The sequence below is a fragment of the Megascapheus bottae genome, chromosome 11 (genome assembly GCF_031878675.1).
Source record: "Megascapheus bottae isolate mThoBot1 chromosome 11, mThoBot2.hap1, whole genome shotgun sequence".
Taxonomy (NCBI): Eukaryota; Metazoa; Chordata; class Mammalia; order Rodentia; family Geomyidae; genus Megascapheus; species Megascapheus bottae.
In genome coordinates, this window is record NC_143519.1 from 39,104,838 (window position 1) to 39,117,507 (window position 12,670).

General features: G+C 35.7%; 1 protein-coding gene across 1 annotated transcript in view; it reads right to left on the reverse strand.

The window, feature by feature from the left end:
- The window catches only part of Vwa8 (von Willebrand factor A domain containing 8), a 281,874-nt gene that overhangs the window by 125,182 nt on the left and 144,022 nt on the right, over positions 1-12,670 (reverse strand). The window contains 2 exon segments of the mRNA XM_090342080.1: positions 4,989-5,140; positions 6,424-6,629. Of these exon segments, the coding sequence (XP_090198206.1) occupies positions 4,989-5,140; positions 6,424-6,629 (358 nt within the window).

The window sequence follows — 12,670 nt, forward strand, 5'->3', positions numbered from 1 at the left end:
CTGGTCCCCAGTGAAATTTATATATTCTGAATAAATTTTTCCTAGTCTGTATCATTTGGTTATGTTTATTATATCTTTGACATGTGTTTTCTCATATATTAGGAACTTAAAAAGGAATCAATAAAGCAAAATAGCTCAGGAAATACTACTGGAAAGGGACATTGCAGGATGGACTTCTGGTCTCAGTACTAAGATCTTGGAATATATTTGCAGATCAATAGGAAGAACTTATGATAGTATAGTGAAATAATGATCCAGCAGGACACCAATTTCTAATGTCTGCAATCCTAGCTACTCAGAAGGCTGAGCTCTGACAATCTCAGTTTAATGTTAGCCTGGGGAGAAAAGTTTATGAGATTGTATCTTCAATTAACCAGCAAAAAAGCCAAAGTGTAGGGCTGGCTCAAGTGGTAGAGCAGTAGCAATCAGTGAAAACACAGAACAAGGATATAAGGCCTGAATAGACACATAAAGATCTACTGAATATCTCTGGCCATAAAAGAAATGCAAATCAAAACAACTTTGAGATTCCACCTCACCCCAGTTAGAATGGTCATTATCAAAACATCTAATAACAACAGATGCTGCAGGAGATGTGGCCAGAAGGGAATGTTGGGAGTGTAAACTTGTTTGGCCACTCCGGAAAGCAGTATGGGTGGTTCCTCAAAAGACTAAACATAGAGCTCCCCTATGATCAGCAATTTCACTTTTGGCATTTACCCAAATGACCACAAACAAAGCCATACTGAAGCTACCAGCACAACCACCTTCATTACAGCATTATTTACCATAGCTAAGCTATAGAACCAACCCAGATGTCCCTCAGCAGATGAATGGGTTAAGAAAATGTGGTATATAAACACAATGGAATTCTATGCTGCTATCAGAAAGAATGACATTGCCACATTTGTAAGAAAATAAAAAGATCTGGTAGAAGTCTTATTAAGTGAAGTAAGCCAGAACCAAAGAAACATAGTTTCTTTTGTAATATCTAGTATACATCTAGGATTTTCCTAGCAGAGGATCACAGTAGCTCAATAGCTATGTACACATGACCATATAAGATGATGCTAAGTGAAATGAACTCCAAGATAGGGAAACAAGAGGTTTTTCTTTGTGCTTGTTGGTTTTAATATGCTATATGAAGTTTTATTTTTTTTCTTTCTCCCCCCACCTATGATTTATCCCTTGACACTGTATCTGATTTTGGTACATGGTGTACTGTATATATGCTTATTTGAATTAGAAAAAGAAAGGGGAACAACAAAATGGTGAGACAAAAGACAAAGAGTGCACCAATGCAATAGCAATACTCAAAAGACAATATGTATGAAATGAACTTTACAACTTGGGGGAGGAGGGAAAGTGGGAGAAAAATGTGGGAGGGGTAACAATATTTGATAAGAAATATTCACTACCTTATGTATGTAACTGTTACCCACCTATACATCATCCTGACAATAAAATTAAATTAAAAAGTTTAAAAAATGAAGAGTGTAAGGTCTGGATTTCAAGCACTGGTGTTAACACAAAAATAAAATAAAGTATTTGCCTAACAAAACTCCATAAAAATACTAGAATCAGTAAAGATTTATTAAAAAATACAAGTTAAATTCACCTTATCACATTAGATTTTTATAAGGTGTGAAACCTCCAAATAAGTAATAACAATGTGACAATGTGGTATTTAGAAGAACAAAAGGACAAGAGGACAGTGTCTTTCTTTTGGGAATTTTGCCAAAAAGCACTAAAATAACATTACCACTTTTGAATAGCCTGAGTATATTGTGATTGGAGTTGAGGAGAACAGATGATTGTATAAATAGTGCCTTAGATCCTCTCTGTTCTGTGCAGATATTTCCCACTGCTGCAATATCTGCCTTGTACCTTTTTTAAGCTTTACACAGTATATGGCCAAATCATCCTTACATTCCCATCTTGGATGTGATTATAGCATGATTATCTTGTTCCAGAATCAATATAATGTTGCTCCTATCCAATAAGAACTAGAACAAGAAAATAAGTTGCAATAAATTTTTTTTCATTTAGGAGCCAGGCACAATGGCTCAGGCCTGTAATCCTAGCTACTCAGAAGGCTGATATCTGAGGATCATAGTTCAAAGCCAGTCCTGGCACTAACTCTTATCGCCAATTAATCACCAAAAAACTGGATGTGGTGCTGTGGCTCAAGGGGAAGGGCAGTAGCCTTGACCTGAAGAGCTTAGGGACAGTACCCACGCTCAGAGCTCAAGCCTTACAACTGACACACACACACACAAGAATTTTTTCATTTAGGGCAAATTAATTGCCATGGAACCAATCTATCCTTTTTCCTTAGGACCAGAAATCCAGTGTGGATCTTCTCCAAATAACAATCTGTAGAGTAGCCAATAAAAACTTGTTTAGCCAAAAATCTAGTAGCATTAACCATCTAGCAAAAGGATTAGGAAAGCCAAATCTTATACTGCACAGGTTCAAATCTTCAGAAGTCTATGTGATGACTATTACCAGTGTGGTAATAGTATTGGTAAAGGTTGGGTACTCTTCATCTGAAAGTGGGATCAAAAATGTTCTTGATTTTAGAATTATTAAAAAATTGTTTATAATACTAAATTTATAATGAGATATCTTAGGAATGAGATTCAATTCCAAATGCTATATTAATTTATATGTTGAATTTTGCAGAATAGAGATGCTCAATTTATATTATTTCTTTAAATTTTTTTCTTTTAGCTGAGACATTAAGATGATAGTAAAGTGCAAAGGATGCTAAACTGAGAAGGACAGTGGACCTACGTATCTTTTTACAAAGTTATTATCAGTAGTTCCCTCTCTCTTTCCATTCTCAAAATGTCCTGACGTAGATAGCCATTTATGTGATTATGCCATCTATAATAAAAATCTTATATTTTACCAACAGGGAACTCAATTTAGTTAAGTAATTCTTTAAATCAAATGACCAATATGGAATTGTGAGCTCTCTAAGGGTTGGATTCTGTCTTTTTGTGTTTCTCTAGGTATAACACAGGTACAGTTTGAATAACACGACTAATTACTTTGTTTCCAGGCTATTATGTTGTTTACTTAAAGATACCATCTTCTTATGATTGAATAGAAATAGGTATGGAGCCTGTGGATTTCACTAAGGGCAATAAAACATAATTGTCTTAGGAAGAGAAAAATGCTTTGAGTGAGTGCAGAAATTACAGTCTGCTACTGACTGCACCTTAAGGGAGATTTACTCACCTTCCACATCTTTACAAGTTTATTTTTAGGTGTATGTAGTGGATGACAAATGGTTTTCAACTCCTTCAGCCTGAATACCTCATCTTGCTTCTGCTGCTCACATGTAAACAGTAAAGTTGGAATTGCCACGGGAAATACCAATATTCCATGTGAGATTTTTTTTCCAGTTTACAACTGAGAATGGTAATGAGTAACTTCAATATTCCATATTTTTTAGAAACTGAAACTGCCAACAATTTTCCTATGACTGATCTTACTATATAAATATGTAGATTGAGTTTTAGCAAAAGTCTGCATAGTTTCTTAATCATAAGCTAACTTTCTATGAAGCTAGAACACCAATTCTATAAAGTTATTCACAGAAATAAAATGACCTCATTTCCAACTGAAAAATAAAGTTTATAAAAAGGAAGTAAAAACTCATGAGTAATAATGGAGGTTTTCATATTAAAGACCATTTCTGTATAATACAATAAATATGTCATGACATGTCAAAAAACCCATAAACACTGCTAATTAATTACTAAAATAATATGATATGGAAAGTGTATTCGTTAGCAATGGAAACATTCATTCTTCTGGAAAAAAATTACTCAATAATATAAACTAGTGCACTGATAATTTCTAACTTCAAATTATGCTCTTACCACAAAAGGGAAATATTTGTTTCTTTAAGAAATCCCTAATACCTTAATAATTTATTTTTATTCATATGTATAGAAAGAAGTTTTTGTATTAACAACCGATAATAATTTATAATGACTGTTTAGAAAAAATTAATACTGTTAGACTGAACACTGATTGTTACTTAAAACCTTTTTTTTTTTTTTTGGTTGGTTACTGGGCTTGACCTCTGGGCCTGGGAGTTGTCCCTGAGTTCTTCAGCTCAAGGCTATTGCCTTACCCCTTGAGCTACAGCACCACTTCCAGTTTTCTAGTGGCTTATAACCTTTTTCTACATAGTGTTTCCTACATGAAAGTAAAGTCAAATACTAATTTATTTTAAGAATAATTGTTATTATGAATTAATAATAATAGATTATGTTTTTCAGACAAATATGGTATTAGATACATTGTCAATAAATTAAACAAAGTTAATATTATTGTCCAGTGAACTTGCAATGATTTAATTACTCCTCATATACTCCATCTACTTTCTTTCTGGTCAACAAGATATTTGCAAAGGTCTCAGCTAAGGTTAAGTCAGTGGCTTGTGATTTTAAAATGAAAGGCAACTGGCTGATGTGAAACTAGCCTACTTGTTCTTACTACTCTTTCATCTGCAAAGCTGAAATAAATAACCAAAAGTCTACATTAATGTGATTATAAATGTAGAAAACTATCATAAAGTAAACTATATAGTAAGAGAGTATGTTATTCCTTTATATAATTTCCATGTTTATACATTGATTTGCACTGGATTGTGAAATGAGACCCATCATAATTCAACAAAAGGACAGAGACTGTTATAGAAACAAATATTTCCCTTTATTTAACTGTATTACATCTACTTGTGGGAAATTCATGTAATTAAAATTTCCAATTTAAAGGCATATAAATAATGCTATTTAGCTGAAAACCAGCCAGTAAACAGCAGAATATATTTAACTAGCTTGCTCGTAGAGAGTGATTTCCACATCAACTCAGTTTAGTAGAGTCTAATAGTAGGTTAGGAATTATCAGTTTTTAACAATCATAAGACCAAGGCTCAAAGGTTACTTTATCAAGTAAGTTTGCCTTACTCCTTTGCCAGTTGCACATTGGTAGGCTTTGCTCCAATTGGTATCCCATATTTGTGCAAAGTGTTAATCAAAATCTCCCTCATGTCGTTGTTGTAAGAATCAAAGTCAAATACATTTCGAACCACATTAGAGAGGCCTTCAGTGGGAAATTTCTGTATGAAGAACAAAAAAAATCCTTATTATAAAGTGCACAGTATTATAAAACTGATGGAACAATAAGATATTTATTGGCCCTGTTAGAAAACCAGATAGACAGCAGAAATACCTAGTGTTTTTTTCTAATCTTTCACTGGTTGCTCAGATGACTAAATAATATTTTCCTTTTAAAATAAATACCAAATTTTGAGGAAAGGCAGTTCTTCCTCTTAAATGTCAGGGCACTGCTCAGATTCTGGTATTTGGTCAGTGTTCTGCCACTGCTTTCCAAAACCATGTGGCTTGACAAGGAATATTAGATTGACCAAAAGAAAAAAGTGTTTTTACATACAGGAAAGTGGTGGATATCAGAAGGCTGAATAGAAAACTCAGCCTATGAATAAATGGAAAAAAACAATAAAAGAATCAAGAAATAAGCTAAGAACATAAAAATAGAGAAATAGGCAAAAAGAGTAGAGAAAAAGCAAGTATCACTATGGTTAAGCGAGCTGGTAGCTCCCAAGGGCTGTTTCCTGGATGTGCAGCCTTGCTGCACTGGATTTATCATGATTTTTAGGTGAAACAAGATTTTTTTTTTCTGTTTGTTTCCTTTGTTTCTTCCTAGAAGTATATTATTAATTGACAAATGAAATAAAATGTGATATTTCCATATACATAAAAGAGTACATATGTAATCACCTTACTTTTCAAACAGCTGGCACCTACTTTCTTAGCCATTTCTAAATATATTCTATTTTTATACTGTATTCTACAGTTAGGATACGTTACAGATTGTAAAAGCTTTTTCTTCCTGTGTATGTGAAACTCTGTACCCTTTACAAAAATTCATTCTTCTTCTAAATATAATTTACATGAATCTGGCTTTTATTTTCTTTGCCAAGGGGATGCACAGTATATATAGTGAGCCATTGACTCTAGCCTGTAAAACTTTACAGGTATCTGAGCAGTACTGTTAGTATTCTGTTTTCTTCCTTTACATCATTTGTTACAAAATGAAGAGATTTTCTACCAGATGTGACACGCTTATAATATAAAACCAAACAAATAGACAAGAAAGTTTTCTACTGTCTTACTTTCTTGCCTACAAAAACTTACCCCTACAAAAACTGTCACCAAAGGTCATGTTTCTTGATAATGACCACAGTATAGAACCTTGCCAAAGCCTATTATAAGACTAAGTAATGTTCATTGGTTTTCTAGATTTATTCAAGTTACATGGTAGATTATTTGCAGAAATTAAAAGGTCTGGTATAGTTGATAGTGTCAGGATACGTCATACCTGTAAGTGTTTGACGATGTTGACAACTTCCCTAGTGGAATATGGATAGCTAATAATGCCCTGGTCAGCCAAACTCCTCAGCTCTCCAAAGGCAGCAACGAGCTTCTGAAGGATTGGTTCTGGCACATTTGGTCCATATTGTTTGAGCATCTCAAGCTCTGAGTGGGGTTTGGGGTTGTCAACTGCATGGCAGCTAAAAATGTCACCTAAGAAAAGGAGAAATATCACATTCAGAATGCAGAGACTACATCAAAAACTGTAAGGAAAAATACAGTTGTTTAAAGAGTCATCAATTGGGCCAGGAGTGTGGCCTAGCGGTAGATTGCTTGCCTAGCATGCACAAAGCCCTGGGTTCAATTCCTTGTTACCACATATACAGAAAAAACCAGAAGTGATGCTGTGGCTCAAGTGGTTGAACTCTAGCCTTGAGAAGGCTCAAGGCCAGTGCCCAGGCCATGAGTTCAAGCCCCAAGACTACCAGAAAAAAAAGTCATTGATCGCTCATCCAGGTACAGAAAGCCTATTCGACAATAAGATAGCACAGAGAAAAAAGAAAAAAGTAAAGGACTGAAGCAGAAGCAGACAGGAGGTTCATCTCATGTAGTACGTAACAACCAAACACATGTAAACACTAGGGAAGAACATTCCAAATGGTAGGCAGAGCTAATGCCAAAACACAAGGTAAGCATACCTAATGTGTGGAAGAGGCAGGACAGCAGAGTGTCTGGAACAGAATTACAGATGGGGAGAGCAGTCCAGATCAGAATAGGATATGAGATCGGACAGATAAGGTATAGGAGACATATCTCATAGGGCTGTTAAAATATTTTAAAGGTTTGTGTGCTTATGTGCTTATACTCAGAGTAAGATAGGAAGCTAGGAAAGCTTCCTTCCCCCCCTCCTCCACGCCCCTGCCTCATGACTGGCACTTTACCACCTGAACCAGGCTTCCAGTTTAGACAGTCTTGCTTTAGTGCTCAGGTCTTGAACTCATGGAATGATCATCTTGTTAGCAATGGCTCTGTGTATGTGTGTGTATGGGTGTGTGCATGTGTGTGTACTCAAGCTGGCTTTAGACTACAATCCTTAGATCAGATCCCAGCCTCCTGAATACCTAGAAGACAAGCATGAGCTGCTGGCTCCTTGCTTTATCTTTTTTTTTTTTTAAAGAATTTATTAACATTGATTTTTAATCCTATTTCAAATGACATGTTTAACAAACAAGTATTCAAGAAGGGAATCTCTATAAACAATCACTGGCACTTAGATTTTAGAACATAATCAAAATTAGGCTAAGGGTTTGTATATCATAGATACATATTAATCTATGTAATAAAACATTATATCTATAGAGTCATAGGTTTTTATGTCTATGTAGTTGTGTTTATATTTCCAATACCATGTCCATAGCATTAGGTATGCAAATATTGAGTCCTTGCTCTTGTATTGTTTGGATCTAATAGCCACATATTGAGGATACCATGTGCCTTTTGTTCCTTTGGTCTAGACTTGTCTCACTCAACATGATTCCCTCTAGATTCATCCACTTCCCTGGGAATGCCATTATTTTATCTTGTCTGTTGGCTATGGAGAATTCCATTGTATATATATACCACATTTTCTGTATCTATTCATCTGCAGTAGGGCATCTGGATTGTTTCCATCACCTGGCTATTGTGAATAGTGCAGAGATAAACATAGCTGAGCAGGTGTCCTTATCATATCTTAGGTTGTGATGTTCAGGCTGGATGCCCAGAAGTGGTATGGCGGGATCGTAGGGAAGGTCAATTTTCAGTCCTTTAAGAACCCTCCACACTGCTTTCCAGAGTGGCTGAACTAGTTTACAATCCTACCAGCAGTGTGGTAGGGTTCCTTTTTCTCCACAACCCCACCAGGAGCTGTCATTGTCTGAGTTCAAAATCTTGGCCATTCTTGTTGGAGTAAGGTGGTATCTTAGGGTTGTTTTTATTTGCATTTCCTTTATGACCATGGATGATGAACATTTTCTCATATGCTCTTCTTTTGTTAAGTCCCTCTTTAGGTCCCTTGCCCATTTAGTGAATGGTTTGTTGGGTTTGGGGGGGATTAGTTTCTTGAGTTCCCTGTAGATACTGGATATTAAGCATTTGTCTGATGTATTATTGGTAAATATCTTTTTCCAGTTGGTTGACTGTCTCTCTACTTTTGTTGCTATGCTTTTATCGGCAGAAACTTTTTATTTTAGGTAGTCCCATTTATTGAGTCTCTCTCCAATCTGTTGTGACCCCAGGATTCTGTTCAGGAATCTTTTGCCTGTGCCTATGAGTGCCAGCGTCTCTCCTATTCTACCATGCAGCAGTTTCAGGGTTTCCGGTCTGACATTGAGGTCTCTGATCCACTTTGAGTTAATGCTTGTGCATGGTGAAAGGCTAGGGTCAATTTTTAGTTTTCTGCATGTGGCTGCCCAGTTTTGCCAGCACCAATAATTGAATAGGCTGTGTTTGTTCAATCGTATATCTTTAGCTCCTTTGTCAAATACAAGTTGACTACAGGTATATGGTTCTACTTCTGAATCTTCTATTCTGTTCCATTGATCTTCTGGTCTGTTTTTGTGCCAATACCATGTGGTTTTTGTTATTAAGGCTCTATAGTAGAGTTTGAAGTCTGGTATTGTAATACCACCAGCATTGCTCTTTTTGCCTAGAATTGTTTTTGCTATTCTAGGTCTTTTCTAGTTTCATATGAATCTTTGGATTGTATCTTCTATTTCAGTAAAGAATGTCTTTAGGATTTTGATGGGAATGGCATTTGAATTTGTATATCAATTTTGGCAGTATAGCCATTTTCACTATGTTGGTTCTCCCTAGCCATTTCCTAGTGTCCTCTTTAATTTCTTTTGTTAGGCTTTTATTGTTTTCATTAAAGAATTCCTTTACATCTTTGGTTAAGTTAATTCCTAAGTATTTTATTCTTTTGGAGGCTATTGCAAATGGGATCATTTTACTGATTTGGCCATCTGTTTGTGTATTGTTGGTGTACAAGAAGGCTACTGACTTCTGGAGGTTCATTTTGTATCCTGCCACTTTGCTAAAGTAGTTTATTAATTCTAGGAGTTTGGGAGTGGAACTTGTTGGGTCACTCAAGTAGAGGATCATGTCATCTGCGAATATGGATAGTTTAATTTCTTCTTTCCCTATGTGGATCCCTTTGATGTCCTTTTCTTGCCTTACTGTTCTGGCTAAGGGTTCCAGAACTATATTGAAGAGAAGTGGAGAGAGTGGGCATCCCTGTCTAGTTCCTGATTTTAAGGTAAATGGTTCCAGTCTTCCACCATTTAGTATAATACTGGCTGTAGGTTTGTCATATATAGCTTTAATTATTTTAAGGAATGTACCTCTTATTCCTATTTTTTCTAGTGCTTTCAAATGGATGTTGTATTTTGTCAAATGCCTTCTCCGCATCCAGAGAAATTATCATATGATTCTTATCCTTAGCTCTATGGATATGATGTATTGCATTGATTGATTTGTGAATATTAAACCAGCCTTGCATCTGTGGGATGAAGCCTACTTGATCATAGTATATAATTTTTTAAATTTGTTTCTGGATTCTGTTGGCTAATATTTTATTGATGAGTTTTGCATCTGTGTTCATTAGAGAGATAGGTCTGTAGTTTTCTTTTTTTTGTTGGGTCTTTCCCTGGTTTGGGGATGAGTGTAATATTAGCTTCATAAAATGAAGCTTCTGCTTCTATTTCTTAGAAGAGTTTCAAGAGTATAGGTGTTACTTCATCTTTAAACATCTTGTAGAATTCCGTAGTGAATCCATCTGGACCTGGGCTCTTTTTGGTTGGCATTTCCCTGATTGCTTCCACAATTTCATTGTAAGAGATTGGTTTGTTCAATTTGATTACTTCTTCATTGTTCAATGTGAGTAGCTTATATTTATTTAAGAAATCAACCATTTCTACTAGATTATCTTGTTTCTTTGAATATAGGCCCTGGTATTACTTAATCATAATGGACTGAATTTCTTGGATATCAGTTGTGATTTTTCCCATGGGGTCTCTAATCTTGTTTATTTGATTCTCCCCTCTCCTTTTTGTTTTTTATTAATTTTGCCAGGGGTCTGTATATTTTGTTGAATCTTTCAAATAACCAACTTTTTGATTTATTAATTTTGTGTATAGTGAATCTTATTTCAATCTCTGATATTTCTGATTTTATTTTTGTTATTTCTGTCCTTCTAGTTCTTTTAGAATTAACTTTTTCTTGCTCCTCTAGGTATTTCAATTTCTTTTTTAGGTTATTTACATACGATAAATTTGCCCCTTAGAACTGCCTTTGCTGTGTCCCATAAGTTCCTTTGTGATGTCTCTTGATTGTCATTACATCAAGGAAGTTTTGAATTTCTTCTCTGATCTGATGTGTAACCCAGGAGTTATTCAGAAGTGTATTATTCAGTTTCCAAGTGTTTGAATGTTTTTTGACTTTTACTGCATTGTTCAGCACTAATCTGACTCCATTGTAGTCAGATAGAATGTATGGGATTATGTCAGTCCTCTTGTATCTGCTTAAGTTTTCTGTATGAATTATTATATGATCTATTTTGGAGTGTGTTCCATGTGCTGCTGAGAAAAATGTAAAAAGTTTCACCGTTGGATGGAAGACTCTGTGTATATCTGTTAAGCCCAGCTGGGCTATGGTGTCATTTAAGTTGATGGTGTCTTTGCTTAACTTTTGTTGAGTTGACCTGTCATTTGGTGAGAGTGGTGTACTGAGGTCTCCCACTATGATTGCATTTGAGTCTATCTTGTTCTGTAATTCTAAGAGAGTTTGTTTGACATATTTGGGTGCTCCCGTGTTGGGGGAGTAAATGTTTATAACTGTAATATTCTGGGTATGGATTATACCCTTTACTAATATGTAGTGGCTGTCTATACCTTTATGTGCTTATTTTAATTGAGAAGTTAATTTTGTCGAAGATTGCTATTCCTGCTTTTTTGCATGGTGCAGTGGAGTGGAAAATTTGTTTCCATCCTTTCACTTGGAATTTGTTTCTGTCTTTGGCAGTGAGGTGGGTCTCTTGGAGGCAACAGATGGATGGTAGTGTTTCTTAATCCAGTCTGCTGCTCTGTGTCTTTTGACTGTTCAGCCCATTCACATTTAGGGAAATTTTGGAGAAGTGGTCAGTGTCCATTGTCATAATTTATTGTTGCTTCTAAGTTTCTTTCTCTCTCTTTTTCCCCTTTTGTGTTTAGTGAATTATAGGTAATTGCTTCTTAATGGGAGTTCTTGATGTTCTGCAATTTGTTCTCAATTAATTAATATTTTTTGAAATGCTGATTTAGTGTGCACATATTCATATAGCTTCTCTTTGGAGTGAAATATTCTTGTTTCTCCCTCAAATGTAAATGGTAGTTTTGCTGGATATAGCAGTCTGGGTTGGCAGCTGTTGGTCTTCAGGACATGAATGATGTTTTTCCAAGCTTTTCTTACGTTTAGGGTTTGCGTGGAGAGGTCTGCAGTTATTCTAATTTTTTCCCTTTGTAGTATAACTCTTTCTTTGTTTTTGCAGCATTTAAGATCAGCTCCTTGGTATTCGGGTCTAGTGTTTTTACTATGATTTATCTAGACAAGTTCCTTCTGGGATCTTGCCTGTTTGGAGTCCTGAAACCTTCATTATTGTGAGTATTTCCCTTTTAAGGTTGGGGAAATTCTCTGCTATGATTTTGGCGAATAAGGGTTGCATTCCCTTTTCCTGGTACTTAGCCCCCTCATCGATCCCTATTATACAAAGATTAGATTTCTTGGCTGAGTCTGCCAGGTCCTGGAGTTCTTTTTGGTGAATTCTGACTGCTTTCTCCAGACTGATGATTCTCTGTTCCAGTTCTTGTGTTCTATCTTCCCTTCCTGATGTCCTATTCTCCATCTCAGCCAATCTGTTGCTTAATGCATCCATTTTTGCTTGAATTGTGGACACTGAGCTGCTCATGTCTGCTGAGAGGGTATTAATCTTTGCTTCCATTTCTCTTTTGAATTCGAGGAGCTCCTTGGTATTTTCCTGCTTATATTCCTGGAATTGTTTTTATAACGCTGTTTTAATCTCTTTAGTCATGTCCACAATCATCTCCCTGAATACAGTCATATTTCATTTCTCTTCAGGTGTCATTTCTTGGGATGGTGACATCTCTCTCTCATCCCTTCTCTCTTGTTTCCTGTTGGGCTTTGTGTGGGACTTTGAATATATATGTTGTAATTCATCATTG